Below are 19,187 nucleotides of genomic sequence, written 5' to 3'. Positions count from 1 at the left end.
ATGTACATTTACTTAATGAAATGATTATTTGCATTATGGATTCATCTGCTGATTATTTTCTCGACTAATTGATTGATTGACTGTTTGGTTTGTAAAAATTCTAAAAATAAATAATGAGAAATGCCATTACAATCACACAGAGCCCAAAGTGAAACCTTCACAATGCTTGTTTTATATAACCAAATACCAAAATTGTTAAATAAATAAATAAATAAAATGTATTACAAATATTAAAATGAAAAGCAGCAAATACTCACATCAGTGAAGCTGGAACCACGATCCTCTTCTAAGCCACTATAGTTTCAGCTATACTTGTATAGCCTACTGTTAGATAGTTGAACTTGTGACAAAGCATTATATTTTATAACCTATTTGTATGTTTTCTGTGCAAAAGTCTTAATCACAAATTTGTACCTAAGGCTAGGAGTAGGCTAAATGTACCTGCAGCAAGGTAAACCCAAACAAGACACACAATGTGTTTAGCATGATACACACTTGCGTGTAAATCTGAAATGAAAATAATTATGAATTTACCACATAATGTTGCAAATTTTGTTTCATGGTAGGCTACTTGCCGACAGGGCTGAGAAGCTGCATTAACTCGCTCACTCTGGTCCACACTCCGAGGCAGAAGGTGGCGTTATGTGCCTCATTCTTGTTGACACCCGCCACTAGAAATCAGGATGATGCATAGGGATGATGAAGCCGAATCCACGAATAACGTACGCTGCATTCATGTGGTCTCGAAATAATCGGAAAATAACTTCTCGACTGGGAAAACTCACGCGAATTCCACCCATAGACAGTATGAGTCCACCATGGTGAATTCCATGAACGGAATTGCCCCTGAAATCGGAACTACTCGGAATGAAGGCGAACATTTTGCAACATGGCGAACGAATAAAAGTCATAGATAAAAGGTTAAACAGTTTTTATTAATTCACATATTGCATACACATTTTTACTCACGTCACATATTTTGTAATATGCTATTACCCGTTAATAGTTGTCCACGTAGAGTGACCTAGATTAGTTGGAAAAGTGATTTATTAGCATCACCCCAAGTCGGATAAAGCAATATGTTTTAGTGGTTTTAACGAATGTAACGTTAGGCCTGCTGGTGCAGCAAGTCTGGGGTGGGACAATCACTAATATAGCTAAAGCTTCAAACTGTAAATAAGTACTGAAACAGCTATTATAAACGCTCTGAGCAAAAAAACAAAAACATATATCCTTGCAGAGTCCATGTTTTCCCCATGGATGTAGAAGTTGTTCCCACCGAAATCGGAAGAACGACTTCCCAGAACGGGATTTGGGACCATCCGAGGAGCACGTGAATGCAGCATTAACAGGGAGAGGGACACAAGAAGTAGGAGGGAGTCCTCCAACATCTCGCTACTGTCTACTGTAGCCTTAGCTAGCCAACTAGCTCTCTTAAATCAGCCACAACCCACCAGCTATGCAGGTTGGCCAGCCTGTTTCTGGACACAGACAAGAAGCCGGAAACTTTAAGGTTTTTGTAAGAATGGCGCACACTAACCGGGGTACTTTGACATATCGACTCTGTTGAACATTTGTGCCCACGTCCAGCAACAACAACCACAGCTGGCTAACAAGCTTAGCTAAAGTTAGCATTAGCGAGCAACCGCTGAACAGCTGTAATCCCGGAAGGCCGGCGCACCGGGTGGGGATTTTAACTTTCTCTCTCCGTGTCTGGACTGAACCAACACAAAGTCGCTAGCCAATGATAAATTACTATTTATCATTTATCGGTAAGAATGGAGTCCTCTTTGGGCATATGCGACGAGGAGTGCTTGGCAATATCCTTTTTGAATGAAGTTAACGTTACAACCTTTGTGTGTGTGTGTGTGTGTGTGTGTGTGTGTGTGTGTGTGTGTGTGTGTGTGTGTGTGTGTGTGTGTGTGTGTTTTTTCTCCAGTTTGCTTTAGCTTATTGGCTAACGTTAGATTTAACGTCAGGTAACGTTATCAATTCCGCTAAAGGGCCATCCACACCAAGAACGATAACTATAACGATGTGAGCATCCACACTGCTGAACGATAACGTTCTGTAAACAGTGGCTTGGCGCACGCACTGCACGCTACAGCTGATAATAATAATAACAATAATAATAATACCCGTGTACAGACGTTGCAGGAATGTCTCGTGAATACGGGTACATTTTATGAACCAAGCGAGCCGGAGGGGCAGGTGTCAGATCTGTACACATCACCACGAAAACACTGACACAGTATAACATCCAAAAACACAAGATTCACTCTGAGTGTTCTGTGACATAAGAAATACTTTAAAATTACTAACGCTAAAAAAAATGCACAGAGATGCTTAAAGGATCGTAGCCCGACCGAGTGGAAAAGTCACGCCACGCCACTGACTCCTGTGTCGAACAAATCTCTCCGCAGTGTCATCTGCCGTGCCATGTTGCATATTGGTTGGCGTTGGCTGCCAGTGTTATATAGTTAATCAAATCGCTCTGAAGTGATCCCAAATATATCGTTAGCCACTGTCGTTGTCGTTATAGTTGTGGTGTGGACTCCGCCATCCACTTAGGTAAAAACGATTTTTAAAACAATATATTTACAGAATTATCGCTCTTGGTGTGGATGGCCTTTTTATTGTAATAACTTGCTAGCGGGTTAACTTGTGCGTTTATTCACCTGGTTGTGTATAGCTACAGTTGACTTGTTATTCAGTCCACTACTAACTACACCAATATGACCAGGTTCATCCTACTTGTTCTTGAACAGAATAATGTTAGCCATGATTTATTTTAAGTTACGTTGGCTGCCACTAACCACCTTGGCCACTCTCTTTTTTTTCTGTGCCTTCCTGTGCCTTGTGACTTGACATTTGTCAGATTAATTTGCCTCTTAATGTTCAATAAGCATGGCTTCTTCTAACAGAGATCATCACCTCTTGAGTATCTTCAATCTAACCACACGCATACTAATTGGCAAGCTTAACATGACAGTGAGGCCCGGTCTGTCTGCAGTTAATTAAAATAACAACTCAGTGCTTGTGATGTCCAAGCGACTTTCTCATCCTCAGTCAAAATAATTCCTTGATTGTGATGCTTACACGGTGAGAGTTCAGGAGCTGAGGGCTGGCCAGAAGGAGCCCAGACTACTGTCACTAATTGAGCGCAGTGGAGAGTTTATGTAAGTATTAGAAAACCTGATGACCGAAATCTGTGTAAATGTGTCAAGCAATAGAGTCCACAGATTTCGAAGCAGCTCTGAACACCTTGAGATTTTAGATCTTTGCCTGCTTCCTTTAGCTTTTGTTTAATTCTGATGAAAGCCAAGTTTTTGACAGCTTTGTCTGTGTTTGAAGGTATATGGTTGTTGTTTTTCTTATGGGCAGGTCCCTTAATTTGGAAACTGTTTTTTATATTTTTGGCTGTCTTTGATTGACATGCACTGAATAGCTGTGTTGCTTTTCGGGCCAAATATGGCTTTTGACATGCAAACTCCTATCAAGATGGTTAAAAATACAATCTAAAAGGTGTAAAATAGATTCTACAGTTTAATTATTGTGTTTTATGGTTGGTTTGTAATATGAAATGAATAGATTTTTATAGTGAATGGCATTACATGCAAATTATACTGTTGTGTGGCTAAAGTACTGCCTATGGAGCTGTCTTGATTTGGTCTAGTGTTACATTAGCAGGACTTTAATCCGGGTCTTGGCAGCTGCAGCATTTGTGTTGTGAAAGGATGTTGTGGATGTGTTAAATGATCAGTGTTGTTTGTGTTTTGTAGCAGTTTGTGGCTACTAGCATGAGGGAGAAAGCAATTACCCATACCAGCGGTCAGCTCACTACCCATTATCCAGAATTCCTCCACTTAGTCCTCGACTGTAATGAGACTCACATGGGCACCCAAGCTCCGTCCTCAGCTAACTGTGTTAAAACCACACACACACACACACACACACACACACTGAACTGAAGAGTCATGCAGACCAGGTGCTGTCAGGGTTTCAGTTGGTACATGGCCTTGTTACACAAGGTGAACAAAATAACCAAAGAAGCACATTACAATGCAACAACCTTACAATAAATACTGAATATGAATCTGACGATATTTTAGTTTAGTTGAAACTGAAGTGTTTTATCTCATCTTTGAGGCTGTATGTTAATGTTAATTAAATATCTGATAATGTTTAGTATAGCTTTTCCTGTATTCTGCATTTATTGTTATGATTTGTAAGATTATTCTGTTTGCTACAATTAATATGTTAGCAGACCTTGCCACTGATGCATCAATACTAATTTAAAGCAATTTAATAACTCAGGTGTAAAAACTGCCGTGAAAAGTGTCTATTATTTCGTCCGCACTCTTGAGGAGGTCCGTTGGTAATTGTCATGTAGCTTATGACTTTAGAGGGGCCCTTGCAGACTCTGGAGAACTGCGAGTACCTCTGACACAGCAGGGCTGAGTCATGGTCCTCTCTTCTACAGTAATCGGACTTATTGTGAAGTGGAGGGGAAGCGTGGGCAGTGACCGGCGTGCTGCTTTGACCGGCGTGCTGCTTTGACCTGGCTGTTAGTCAGCCATTGTTAGAGTGAAATACGACCACGCCTACATTAACCCACATACAGATTTGAAGCTGCTTATGTTGATTATTTAATAACTCAAAGATTAGCTCCTCTAAATGTGCACCAGCCGCTAGGTTGCTAAACTGGACTTTTGTCAACAAGACTTGACTGAAGCAGGACGCTTTTTAGTTAATTGTTTGCTTTTTTTACTAAAGTAACTGGCATGCAAATTTTACTAAAAGAGACTTTTGCATGTGTGCATGTGCATTTCAGATTTTTAACAATCTTAAATTCACATTTTAATCACTGATTATAATCTAATCCTTATTGTACATCTACCCATATTGCATCACAAATGTTCAGTGCATGAAACACAATTTTAATTCCAAGAAAATGGCTGTTATGAGCATAAAAGGGAAATTGCTGCAGACCATCTGCATATCCTTTTGTTTTAGAGGGTTTTATTGCTAATCTTAAATGATATTAAAACATCACAGAGCTGATGTTAAGTGTGCTGTTCTCATCCAGATTGGGTGTTTTGGCGACCCCTGATGCTGTTGTGTCTCGTCCAGTGGCTCAGCTGTCTATACCCATCAATGGTAATTTTGAAATTGTTCGAGGTATGTGACTTTTGTTGTCCTCAATATCAAATTCACAGCATTTACTGTTTTGGGTATGCTAATTATAATCAAATGCTCACGATATTTTAAGTTACCAACTGCTACAAACTATTCTTCATTTCTATGTATTCTAAGATGTTTGTACTTTCTATCCAATAGATACCCAATAGAATAGCATGTTTATAACGTTGACCCTCACTTCACATTCTTTAACCATAGTGCATAATGCTGTTAGTGTCACTCAGGGTCATCCCACACTTGGTGTAAAAGTGTAAGTCCACGGAGCATTTCCTTTGCACTTGGAAGACAACATTTAAAAATCAACTGACAACTTGAGCCTGTTGAAATAATTTATAACACCTCTGGTTTACTCCCACAACAGACCTTTGAACTGCATTGGCGCCATTTAAGCTCTCTCCATTTTCATTTCAGAGGCGGAAGAGGCTCTTCTTATTAACTTCTCAGTAGCTTGTAAGTATGTTTTACCTCTCTTCAGATTAAATTAATTCCTCTTTGTTTTCAAACCAATTAGCAGAAGCAGAAAATATGTTGTTTTGGTCTTCCAAGCACGCCAGCAAGTATAAAATGTGCCTGTATTTTGGGAACAAAAGAGAGCTTAAACATGGCATTTATTGCAACACAGCCCCATTTTTAGAACATGCCTTCAGCCCAATGTCCTTTATTTAGTAGCAGACAATGGTCATGGGTTACCAGGGCTCTCTGAAAGAATGCTGAGTTGGTTCACTATTAAATCACTTCGCTTTGTTTTTCTAGACAGTCTGCATTTCTAATTTGTTTGCAAAGTCTAAACATGTCCAACATGTGTAAGTGTGTGTGTTTTCTGTACCCCTCTCAAGCCTGCGTTAGGATACGAATCAAAGGAGATAAAGCTCCAGAGCTGCTGTTGGAACTCCAGGATGATGATCGGACTCAGACTTTCTTCACCCAGGTGAAGAGTGCTCAGCAACAAGGTAAGACGTCACTGTCTGTCGGTAGTCTGAAGCAGTAGATGATTAATTATTTATTCACTCATCTAACATTTATTGAGCTAGGGTGGATTACACCGCTCACTGATTTCCTGTGTATACTTGCCATCCACACTGGTGGAGAGAGACTCACTTGGCTGCCATTTTTTAAATCCGATCCACCTTTAAAGGTGCCTGAAGCTTATGTTATTTTGATTTCATTCTTACGTTTTTGTTCTGGCCATGTAGCTCATACTCCTCAACTGAATGAGCAAACTTTTTCAGCTAGCTGTCCTCACTGCTGTGTATTACACTATAGCACTGGTTTGGATTATCTTTATAGTAAGTAGATAAAGACTAAAACGTGTGTGGTGTTTTTTTTTTTTACTTGAGTCTTTCCCTAATTGCACTTTTGATGTGAATGTAAACTGTGGCTATTAAAAAATTGCCAGTGAGCTGTTATTATCTCTATAGTCAGAACCTGTACATCTCGTTTTACTGTTACTATCATTTATTTTCATTTCCTGGTTGATAATTATAACATCCTATAGTATCAGTAGTACTACAGTAGAACCGTGTCCTCTTATTATCAGCAAGCCACTTGTTAGCTGGTATACTCAACTTCCTGTAATGACAACATTGCTCTTCTGGGTGTTATTTTTTATCTTTTTATCTATGATAGATAGATAGACAGACAGACAGACAGACAGACATACATACTGTATTGATCCCCAAGGGGAAATTCAATATGTTCATATTTGCATTCAGTGAGGTCAACTGAAACAGGATCGGAATTTACCTTAGTAAAGTCAAAGGTTTAACAAGACATATGAGCTTCTATCTTGAGCAAGGTCTGGCACATTTTTTATTGTTTTTTAAACAAAAAAAAATAAAGTTCCCTGGAAAGATGCTTCTTTTGCTTGATTATGGTTGTGTTAAGTGTGGATCATTGTGTGCTTTATCCTGACATTGCTGTTTCATTTTCTCAGTTGAATCCAAACTCACAAAACCCAAAGCAATGGAGCCCCTTGCAGCAACAGCCCTGAGAGGTCCGGTCCCGATCCCACCGCAAAGAGCAAACAAGACTGCTAACTCTGTGGGCTCTGGAGTCAACCCACCCAAATCTACCAGTGCTCTGCCTCCCAACCTAAACAACAGCAGGTCAACAAATCAGACTAACGCAGGTAATATACAGATACTGTGTTTACATTCAGAAAAATCCAACAGTTAAGAAAAAAAGATAAATGGTAGCAACTTTAAAAAACAAAGCCCAACGTCTTTGTCTTCCAAATTAGCTTCTGTTGCTGTTAGATTAAATCCTCTGTTCCTCTGAACTTTCCAAAGATCCAGTTCAATCACTTGCCTCAGACTTTGGCTTTGAGGACAACTTTAACCACGCTCTCAAAGTGGAGGAAAAAAAGAACCACCAGAATCGCATCGTCGCCGCTAGGGAGCCTCCTCCGGTTCCCCCTCTACCTCCTCGCAAAGCCTCCTACACTCCATCCAATCCTCTGCCTCCTCCACCAGTCCCTAAAGACAGAGCTGTCTCCCTACAGGCCAGAGACAACTCCAAACCAGAGTAAGTTGACCTTTTTATGACACCATGTCAGGTTTACTGAAAACACTGGAAACTGGCTGAATATACTTAACTTAAAAAAATGTTGAGCCGTCCAAAATGTTGCTGGTGTTAAATCGTACTTACTTTTTCCATTCCAGTAGTTTTAGGTCAGGGTTTGACCATGCGGACAGGCCAACGTCTTGGAGCGAGAGCCCCACAACCAACAGCATGAGACAGGCCATGTTCTCCAGCCAGGCAGGGCAAAGAGAATACCTAATCAAACACCGCCTGGGTAAGAAGGAGCACGAGTACGTGGACATCCAGACCTTCAGGTGAGAGGAGCTTCTTTATTATATATCGTTAGTTTGTTGTAGTCATATAGAAACACAACAATGCTGCTCCTGCACACATTAACCCTACTCTGTGCATAAATACTGCTTTTTGTTTCTTTAGGTTTTTCACAGGTACGTGGAATGTGAACGGCCAGGCTCCAGACAGCAGCCTTGAGCCGTGGCTCTGCTGTGACACAGAACCTCCTGATATTTATGCTCTGGGGTCAGTGAGAATTTATCTTACAGTACCTTGTCTGACCATGAAGTCATACATATCGTTCTCTGCTTTTGCTTTAATAACATTCAATATGGTGACTTGTTTTATGACTCTAGTTTCCAAGAATTGGACCTGAGCACTGAAGCTTTCCTCTACATGGACTCACCCAAGGAGCAGCTGTGGGTGGAAGCTATGGAGAGGAGCTTGCACCCAAAAGCCAAGTACAAGAGGGTGAGTAAAGAAAAGACTGTTTGATCTCCAGCTCCTCCTGTCCACATTTTGAAGTGTCCATGAGCAAGACACTGATATAGAAATAGTAATACATTTGCCCCTGGCCATCAGTGTGTGTGTGTGAATGTAATGTAAATTGGATATAAAGTGCCATATAAATGCAGCCATTTCTCATGGATGAATACTGTCTAGAACAATTGGATCCTGCCGTGTTGATGAATACATTGATAAATGTGCTAACTTGCTTTTTTTTTATGTCTACAGGTTCGAATGATACGTCTAGTTGGGATGATGCTTGTCATCTTTGTCAAAAAGATTCACAAGAATCACATTAAAGAAGTGGCTGCAGAGCATGTGGGGACAGGAATCATGGGGAAAATGGTTTGTTCACTCTAAACTCAGACCATCTGCCTCAAAATCCACATAGTGATAGTAGACAACCATGGGATAAATGTGCCATGTTTTTTTCATTCAAGTGCAGCAGAAAAATAAGTAAAATGTAAAAATAAAATGCTGTATTGCTCAGTGTTAAGAAATACTTAAAAAGTCATGTGTTTTTTCCTGATAGTATACTGCAATTCTGTTTGTTTGATTTATTTATTTAATATTAAACATGTTACACAGAGCATTCCTGCATGTGCAAACTGACAGACTGATCTTTTTTTATGTTTAATTTTTTTTTGCAGGGGAACAAAGGAGGTGTGGCAGTCAGGTTTGTTTTCCACAATACTAGCTTCTGCATCGTCAACTCACATCTAGCAGCACACGTGGAAGACTTTGAGCGCCGCAACCAGGACTATAAAGACATCTGTGCCCGCATGTCCTTCCACTTACTGGACCACCCCCCTCTCAGTATCGTCAAGCACGAGTGAGTTCCTCAGGCATTCATGTCCAGAGTGAGAACATTAAATGAATGTGCATAGTCAGATTTTACACTCAGTGGTTTTGTTTGTATCATCAGCTTGAGGTTTTGTTCACAGTTCTTGTGTTTTATTGTTGTTTGTACATATAACAAATAATTTTTTCACATTTCCAATACTTCAAAATAATTCTGTACTGCCAAGCTCTTATTACCTGATACACTAACATAATTTGTGTCTGTCTTTAGTGGCTTTACAAAGATGAGCTACTGACTATCTTTGATAGGATTTGTAAAGATAATCAAATTCACTACAAAGTTGTTGCTGTGATTCTGTTGTTTAAAGCTATCTCCATCTCTGTTTGCGTTTCAGTGTAGTAATCTGGCTCGGGGATCTAAACTATCGTCTGTTCATATACGATTCAGCTGAGGTCAAACAGCACATCTCTCAGAATGAGCTAAAAAAGCTTCAGGAGCTTGATCAGGTAAGAGACCATACGTACCATAAGGTTGACTTATTTTTAACTTTAAAAACACAGACAACTTTAGAACTTAACTCTTGTGTTTCTACTTAGTAGCTGTTAATAAAATATGTTTGTTTATATTAGTACTGTATACGGTGCTTGTGTTTTCAAGCTCTGATGTGTAAATGTATGACAGGGAGACATAACTGAAACAGTAAATGATAAATGGATCATGATAAATAGAAGTTATATGTAAATGTATAAGGGAAGCCGTTTTTCTAATAGCATTATTACGCAGGTTGTTACATATTACCACACTTGATGCGTTTGTAATCTGCCATGATTTTCCTCTTAAACTTATCCGTGTGATAAAAAGGAACTGGATTCGGGTTTGACTCTTTCACCGAATAATACTTTGAAATGTTGCCACTTTCATTGTGTAGCTGAACATTCAGAGGCAGACGAAGAAAGCCTTCACAGACTTCATGGAGGGAGAGATCAACTTCATTCCCACGTACAAGTACGACCCAAAAACGGATCGATGGGACTCAAGGTAAAAACATATCCCTGTATTGTATCTTTTATTTTAATTATTTAACACACAAACCTACTCCAGGATTTGCATTATTATATCCGACTTTTCCTCAGTTTTGTTTTTTCTTCTTTGGAATCCTGATTAAATGTTTCCAGTAAGGAAGCTTTTTCCAGCCTTATCATTACACTAATATAGAGTCAGCAGTACTGTATGTGTGTCTGGGATCTGAGTGTTAACTTTGCCTCTGAAACTGTGGCTGTTTCCTGCAGTGGGAAGTGCCGTGTCCCGGCTTGGTGTGACAGAATCCTGTGGAGGGGCAACAATGTCAAGCAGCTCAAATACCGGAGTCACATGGAGCTGCAAACTAGTGACCACAAGCCTGTCAGTGCTCTCTTCACTGTAGGGGTAAGAAACTATGTTTTCAAATAAAAACACATGAGGCCAACTGACTGCTTTTGGTTGAAACATGCACAGTTCTGCTATTCATTTTAATAAATAGGATCTGTGTGTTTGTGTACCAGGTTAAGGTGGTAAATGAGAAGCGCCACAAAAAGGTGTTTGAGGAGATTGTTCGAGCGATGGACAGAATGGAGAACGATTTCCTTCCATCTGTAACTCTGAGCAGGAGAGAGGTAAAAAAAAAAAGTCTTCACATGCACTCATCCAACTGAGGGTGTGTCTTATGTTCCTTCCTCAGTGATATCATCTCAGGCACTAATCACTGATAACCTTACAAAACAGAGTAGCTTGTTGTAATTTCTCCAAAGAATTGTGAGATTGAGCTACTTGGAATCTGTGGTTAATGTTGCCTCTCTTTCCCTGTCCTGCAGTTTACATTTGGGAATGTGAAATTTCGCCAGCTTCAAAAGGAGCGCTTCCTTATAACAAACGACGGCCAGGTCCCCTGTCACTTTGCCTTCATCCCCAAACTCAATGACTCGCAGTATTGTAAGCCTTGGCTCCGTGCCGAACCAAGCGATGGATTCTTAGAGCCGAGTAAGTCTGAACAACTCTCTTTTCTTTTTTGATCGTCCTTAGGCTTGTTACCTCAAATTTTAGATCTGTGATCATGTAGTATTTTAAACATTGGTGATGAAATGTAAAAGGGAGATAATACATTTAGTTTTCCCACTGTAATAGTGTAATTCTGACTACTGTGGTGAGTCATGCCATTCACCCGTTTTAATAGTTTTAAACATTAAATTAAAGCATTAAAACCCTGCCCTATCTTCCTGAGCAGATGAGACCCTGGAGATCTATCTGGAGGTGTACGTCAGTAAAGACTCCGTCACGCTGCTGAACTCTGCAGAGGACGCCATAGAGGACATTCTGGTGCTCCATCTGGACCGTGGCAAAGACTACTTCATTACAATCTCTGGCAACTACCTGCCCAGCTGCTTTGGTACCTCGCTGGAGACTCTGTGCCGCATGAAGAAGCCCATCAGAGAGATCCCCATCACCAAACTAATTGACCTGGTGAGGGAAATGAAAATCCAATCAGACCAGTTTAAAGTGATAGTATTACTGAACAGAGGCATATTTTCCTAAGATTGCTAGTTGAAGCTCTGAAACATAAACCCTCCTCTACTCAGAGCAGCTTAGCTCAGATTGTAATGCGATGGCTGCTTCTCACTGTGTAGCTATCCACTACCTGAAACCTGAACAGGGACGCATGAGAGCTTGTTCCCTCCCTCAGGGTAAACTCAGTCACACAGAGAGAACTATATTTGGAGCGCATAAAATGTCTCAACCTGTATAATTCTGGCCAAAAGGGGCCAAGGGAACAAGGAAGTGGCAAAAAACATAGGAAGGGAGCTCCTAAGGAACAGGGAAAACTGACTCAGGTTAGGCCCATATTAGTGCTTTATATAAATAGATTCCTCTGGTCTTCACACGTTCACCTCTGTCTGTTTCCATAATGCTATTTTTGACTTAATCTGACTTTGCTTTGGAATATACTATCATTCAGTACTCCTTTTTATTTCTGTTTAAGCTATTCCATTTTCCTACTGGCCTGGTGAATTTGATCAATGATTTATGCAAGAAAAATCTATAATCTATCTACTTTTCTGATTCCGTGTTTATGCAAATACCTCTTCTATCTACTTTGTTCTTTCTTCTTTTGTTTCCCTTCATCGCCTCTAATTGCCTTGATCCTTCCTTTCCAACTCTTCACTGTGGTTGTTGGCTGACTTCTTGCTCAGGGAGAGGACAACTACATGGAAAAGGTAAAATATTAAAACCAATACTGATCATCTATCAGTGAAATCAGCCTCAAAATCCCCTTGGTTACAAGACCTAGTATCTGCTTTATGACACTTTATTGACCATCCTCAGTCGCTCATGTCATAAAGAGAAACTGGTTCAACTATTATTAGAATTAGTCAGTCACAAACGCCCCAGTGTAGGCTACATCCTGTTAATGCCCAACTTTAATCTCAAAGATTTACATACTGTAGTAGAAATATATATTTGATTTTTATTTGTTAAGCATAAAATGTTTAGACTATTTACTTGAAAATTGTTATCCTGCTGTCCAACAAGCAGAAAGTAAAGGAACACTTTCACTTTTTGGAATATAATGTTATATTATGATATTATTATAATATATCATTGGATATTTGTATTCACTTTCTTTCTGAGAATTAGATGAGACATTGTTAAAACAGTGCAAGGAGTGGTGTTAGTTGGGGCCTGTTGCTTTGGTTGCCAGTGAAACATGAAATCTGATCCAGGAAGTCCGGATTGAGTAACAGCTACAAGAGTTTGAAGGCTCATTATCAGATATCAAAATGCTGTAAAAAATAATTATGAAGCTTTAGCGGTGTTGGTAGGTGTATTTCTAAACTTTGGAGAGAGCCAGGCTACCACCAAGAGTGGTAGCAAACCTCATCTAATGTTCTAAAAGTAAGAAACAAAGCCTACTTCCTAAAATGTTGGACTACTCCTTTAACGTGCAGTCCTTTTCAGCTACAATATTGTGCACTTAGGTTGATTAAAAAGTGGCTTCACTAGCTAATCAGAAAATTGAATCAGTTTCATACTCTCTACATTTCAGAAAACTGACAAGGGCAACAATTGTTAACCCACAGGCACTCACAGGCCAGACCATGTCAGCTTAGTTATAATCTGTGTGTGTGGATCAGTCAACCATTAAATCTCCCCTGGCCTATTGAGGACAGGGTACTCCAGTCCAATGAAACTTAGACACAAGCACACACACACTAAATCTCATTTCACAGCAGGTCACCCAGACTGCACAGCTCCCTCGTATACATAATCAAAAATAATGAGAAGAATTATTAGGCTCTGTTCAGCTAAACTCAAACACTCCTATGAAGCCAAACGACAAGTCTCCTCTTGCATTTCATAACTTGTTACATATCATTGAAACTGAGTAGCTGCATTGAGACAGAACAGATCTCCACTTAGAATATGAATTAGGCTTTGTTTTCTAACAATGTAGCAATTTATACATTCTTTATTAAAGCTTTCTTGATCTTGTATATGGAAGATTCACCACACTGTAAATACCTGAAGGTTCACAGTAGACTATTTTGGTGTTAAAACATTTTACAGGATATCACATTAGTTCTGCATGTTGGCATAGTCCCCCATTAAATGCCCACTCCAGTTTCCTCTGCATTTACTGTATGTGCAGGCTCACTAGCTGTGGTTATTTTTGGATGTCTCTCGTGAGTCGCGGGAATCCATTTGCAGATACAAAAAGAATGTGATATACAGCCCTTTTTAAAATGGCTCTCCTGCATTCAAGTTTCCAGACCTCCGAGATAATCACTGCTGCTCATATATCCATCACTATATCCATCACTAATTGATAAATTTCTCATGTGCAGTCACATAGAGGTCTCAAATCACACAGTATAAGAATAATGTCATGATTTTGATAATTTCTCTGGTAGTGAGTACATGGGAGAATATTGGTATATTATTACAGGAAATGCTTTAATGTCTGCTACAGTTTGCCATTGTGAAACCTAGTGAATGTGTTAATATCTCTCATCAGGAAAGGTCAAAAGTGAGCTTCCTGATGGTGGATGGTGCAAGTACCGAGGACAAACCTCTGAAGATCCCCAAAGAAGTGTGGATTCTTGTCAACCATCTCTTCACCAAGTCCTGTGATCAGGTAAGAAAGGCTACAGCTTTTAAAATTTGATGTAATCCACCCTTAAAGATGATCAAGAAAAGGCACTTATGCTATTACATAAGACAGAATTCCAGATATCAATTATTTTTTTCATTCCACAATATTCATTTTATATAGTGTTACTGTCCTGTGAAACCATGTATCTCCAAAACTTTTCATGAATTGAGAAACACGGTGTTGTTTTCAGATTTGTAAAATTTTCTTTGTAACTAAATGGGATTTTATATGGTTTAGTTTAGGATGTTTTAGGAAGCAGGACAATTTTCTCAGCCCATAGGAACACTTAATCCTTCCTTTTATGCAAAGTACTTTGTGATTCTTTCTGTGAAAAGCGCTGTATAAATACATTTTACTTAACTTACTTAATATTCACCTAAATTATGAACTTGTTCTGATGAAAAACAGTGTGGCGCCTTATGTGAAGATGATCTTTGTGTGTGTGCGCAGTTATGAACAGACAGGTTTACTAAAAGACTTTGTTTTCCAAGTAATTTAATATGTGTGGATGGAGACTAAGTCCATTTCATGTTTTATTCGTCATTATATGATGATTTATAGATGATTTAGAAGACCGAGGTCTTTATTTGCAATGTCATGTAACAAGTCATGTTCATGATTGGCAAATTTATCACCATGGCAACAGTATTTATTTTTGTGTCTTATAACTGTAAGTGGGCCTGGCACGTGTGTGTGCATGACACTTATCGCCTAACTAACCAACTTATACTGATACTGCTTGGACACAGAGGTACTTGTGGAAACTGTTTTTAAATGTTCCATATTTGTCTCTGTGTGTCTCCCAGGAGGACTTGTTCCAGACACCAGGCCTACAAGAGGAGCTGCAGAGCATCATCGACTGTCTGGACACCAGCATCCCAGACTCTATCTGTATCCTTGTTTATGAAGCCAGTCCCACATGCCCCAGATTTCATTAAGACCCAGTCCTGCAACCACTGAAATGCCAAACAGCACTTAAAATAAGACCCATAGAGTAGCATTAAGGCACATACTTGCATACTTACTCAATAAACTAATTTTGACCCTACCTCTCAGTATATTTATAGAACTCCATATTTGCTTGTTCTTCCCTAACTGTTCATGTAGCTGGTTGTAACCACTCTGTAGCTGAGGCTCTGTTGATCTTCCTGGAGGCCTTGCCGGAGCCAGTGGTGTGTTACGAACTCTACCAACGGTGCCTAGACTGCTCTCATGACAGCCGCCTCTGCAAACAGGTGCAGTGCCTACACTCAACATACCATGTAGTTAACTGTATGATGGATACCAATTGGGCATTGTTTTCTTAGAAGAACTGTATAGAAAAGAGTGCATAGTGGCTGTGTTTTAGCTCGGCATTATCCCAGGATTGCCTATGTCCTATACTGCATACAGTAATGTGTATGACTAATCTTTGTCTTCTTTTGACAATGGACAGTTGATCTCCCAGCTGCCCCGGGCTCACCGCAACGTGTTTCGCTACTTAATGGCCTTCTTGAAGGAACTTCTCAAGCACTCACACAACAACAACCTAACAGCCAGCCTCATAGGTACGCAATGGATACATCCTACCTTAATGTTCATACTACCTTATAGCTCATTGAATAGCCAATTTATTGTTCTTAGATGTTTATAATGTGTGTAATGTGTACAATGGAGAATAAGACCATTGTAGTGTAAATTGGATTGTTGTATGTGAAGCTATCTCTCTTTGTTAGCCCTCTCTGTGTTTGTTCTTTGTTTCCCATGGCAATGAACAATCAGGATAACAACAGTGATCACCATAAGGCACTGTGACAACAAAAGCTTCTGTTTTACAATACTTTTATAAATATGGCATACATAACATCGGACATCCGTGTTTCAACGATACACTGAGACAAAACATTTCAGTGTTTACACTTTTATTATTATTACATCATATAAACCTTTACACAAAATACTGCACTTGGGCAATAATTAATACATTTTGGTGTCAGAAGTAAATTTAAGCTATAACCAAAACTTCTTAAATGATACCCATCCCTGAATATACTCATATTAACAAGTATATGAGATGATATTTTATTTTATTATTTTAGTCTTTAGTGCAGACAACTGAGTATTTCCACTGAAGCAGTTTAGACTAATTTACTGTACGTTGTTTAAAGGCATTGTGGGTTATACAGTGGTAGGGGAGACCACTAACTATTCACTTTCTTCCTTCCCTTTGATTTTCTGTCAGTTAGGGATTTTACACATCATCTTTATGGTAGCCATTCTGCTACATATCCACACAAGGGTTGGTTACTGTGACATGAATGTTAAACTGTGTATATTGTCTTCACACTGCTGGTTATACAGACCAGATGTTATAGATGTTGTGTTAGTATATCAGTTCTTTTCTTTACCTCTTTGTCCTGTTCTTGTATTTTAGCTACACTCTTTGCCAGCCTCCTTATCCGTCCGCCTCCCAATCTGATGGGCAGGCAGACACCACACGAACGTCAGAAAGCTATCGACTTCATTCTGGGTTTCCTCATGGCAGGAGACGAGGAGTAACCGAGGTTAATGGTACCTCGCGCCATCAGTCGGGTTTGGAGTTGATTCCCAGCCTGGCTTGCTGTTGGCTGAGGACCTGGACCTGTAGGACACTGTGGAACATCCACATGGTACTTTGTCATCTATTGGAGACCAGTGCCGCTCTTGCATCCTTCCTTTTCACAATCGCTCTTGTTAGCGGAACTCAAGACTTCCATTAGAGTTGTGATGATTTTACCAAGTGTTATATCTTCAGTTCGTTCACAGAATGACCACTCGCTGGATTTGTAAGCACTTGGGAGAGGTTTAAACTCATGCCTATGCACTTTCTGATGACCGAAAGGCTGTGGCTCCAGACTAAAGTTGTTCTCCTCCTCAGCTGACCCTTCTTATTGTAGGCGCTCATGTCAAAAATATCTCTCCTGAACAGTGAGTGAGTGGTATGAATGTAAAAAAACACTCTGTATCCATAGATGCTAAGCGAAAGACTCAATTACACTAAAGAAATTAAATCCCTGAAGTTTAAAGAAGTAGACTGAATAAGTTAAAAGTATAAATAGTTTGAAATGGGATAATTGTGGAAAGAATGTTTAAGCTTAAGATAAATCATGACAATCATTCATTTTAACTGAGGGGACAATATTATAGATATCATTAGGACCTTTTTGTTACCATACTGATTGTATTATAACTGTTATTTAAATATTTTTCATCTAAGTTTGCACCATGGGAATGGTTTCTGGTTCCTTCTACAGTATGTTTTTTTTTTTTTTTTAAGCTCTGAATTGGTTTTAAAATTTTCATCGCTTGTTTTTATCATCCTGTTATAGAAAACTGTCGTGAATGTTTTTATGTAAATCCAGCTGTGAGCCTCACATCTCTTTTTGCCAGTTCCTTATGAGTTACAAAACAAGTCTGTTAACACACTAACTTCCTGGTCAACCGGAATCGAGCGAACCTTCACCCTCTGTTGTTCTTAATTTCTTAAATAGTGTAAATAGTGATTGCTTCTCTGGGTATGTCATGGGTATTTGACTGTCGGTATGGTGACGCAAATCTGTGATGGCGTCTTACGTTTTGTCATGTTTGTGGTACTGTTGATGTCTGTGTATGTTTACACGTCTTTCCTCACTTCTGCCACATAATTTTTCGTTGTTTTAGGCCTGTGTTGCCAAGACACTGCTGTTGTGTTCCTCGTGGTAAATCCAGATGAATAGTACTCTTGCTTTACGTGATGCAGCACTTTCTGGGTGTAAGATTTAATGGCTCATTACTCTGCAGGGTACAGCCTGTCTTTGTGCACCTTTCTCATTTGTGCCAGTGAGGACATTGTAGTCAGTGTTGAAAAGACATGTCATTGTTATTGAAATAAGGAACTTAAGCTGTGTATAATGAACAACATTTCCTCCTTTTAGAGTTTTCCCCAAGATATGTCAGCATTAGCTTTCCCAGTTCACAAAAATATTCACATTTATGACATTAATTTCCCTTTGCTCAGTATCTCCTGTAATTTAGTGATGTCAGAGGATTTCTTCTTAGATGCGCCGGGAATTTGAGAAGATTTAATGTTTGGAGACATTGTGAGCACATGATGTAAGGTGGCCATACTGACAATCATGGCACGTATAGAAAAGCCGGTCGGACTGAACTTGCTCTGTTCTTGCATATTTTTTTTCTTCTGCCTTATTGCCATCAATACACTAGATTCCTCCGTTAGTCTTAATCAAGCTGCGCTTTGCCAAAAGGTGGCTTGAGCCTGAATGAATAGTTCTGGGGATTCAGATTTGGGAGAGCCATTTTACATTTATTTATTTATTCATTTTGTCTTTAGAAATACTATCCTCAACATGTCAAACAGGAAATCAATATAATCAATAACCTCTGATTTTATGTGTTGTCTTATGCCACTGTACCAACTGATCCCTTTGTGTTTTTTGTCTTCAATTTTGTCACAATCTGTTCATAAAATTAAGGTACATTTAAAGGTACGTGAGGAAACAGTCGCACCTGTTTTCAACTTTACAGATATTTGGTGCTTTTAATTTATTTAACAGAAATAAAACTATGTATGAAGCAGTTTTGTTTTCCCATTCAACACTGCCTTTTTATTGACCGCTTGTTATTTAGATGAACAACAATTGTACAATGGTTTTTGGGGCTCAC

General features: G+C 39.3%; 1 protein-coding gene across 4 annotated transcripts; it reads left to right on the top strand.

Annotated features, from left to right (window-relative positions):
• The first annotated feature begins 1,291 nt into the window (after positions 1-1,291).
• Positions 1,292-19,101, top strand: ocrl (OCRL inositol polyphosphate-5-phosphatase). Of its 4 annotated transcripts, XM_039813387.1 has the most exons (24): positions 1,292-1,820; positions 3,100-3,179; positions 5,090-5,181; positions 5,614-5,652; positions 6,039-6,152; positions 7,136-7,330; positions 7,491-7,725; positions 7,863-8,036; positions 8,158-8,259; positions 8,370-8,484; positions 8,749-8,865; positions 9,171-9,352; positions 9,717-9,828; positions 10,251-10,360; positions 10,612-10,747; positions 10,864-10,974; positions 11,173-11,338; positions 11,583-11,818; positions 12,547-12,570; positions 14,370-14,489; positions 15,314-15,398; positions 15,615-15,742; positions 15,943-16,054; positions 16,921-19,101. In XM_039813387.1, the coding sequence occupies exons 1-24, from the start codon at positions 1,779-1,781 to the stop codon at positions 17,043-17,045; spliced, it is 2,952 nt and encodes a 983-aa protein (XP_039669321.1). In that variant the 5' UTR covers positions 1,292-1,778; the 3' UTR covers positions 17,046-19,101. The 4 variants fall into 4 exon arrangements, with proteins under 4 accessions (XP_039669321.1, XP_039669323.1, XP_039669324.1 ...); XM_039813389.1 differs by lacking the exon at positions 12,547-12,570; XM_039813390.1 differs by lacking the exon at positions 3,100-3,179 and having other exon boundaries at positions 1,732-1,772.
• Positions 19,102-19,187: the final 86 nt, after the last annotated feature.

This window comes from Perca fluviatilis, chromosome 10 (genome assembly GCF_010015445.1).
Source record: "Perca fluviatilis chromosome 10, GENO_Pfluv_1.0, whole genome shotgun sequence".
Classification (NCBI taxonomy): domain Eukaryota; kingdom Metazoa; phylum Chordata; class Actinopteri; order Perciformes; family Percidae; genus Perca; species Perca fluviatilis.
The sequence above is the reverse complement of the archived record's forward strand: the minus strand, read 5'-3'. Positions and strand labels throughout refer to the sequence as shown.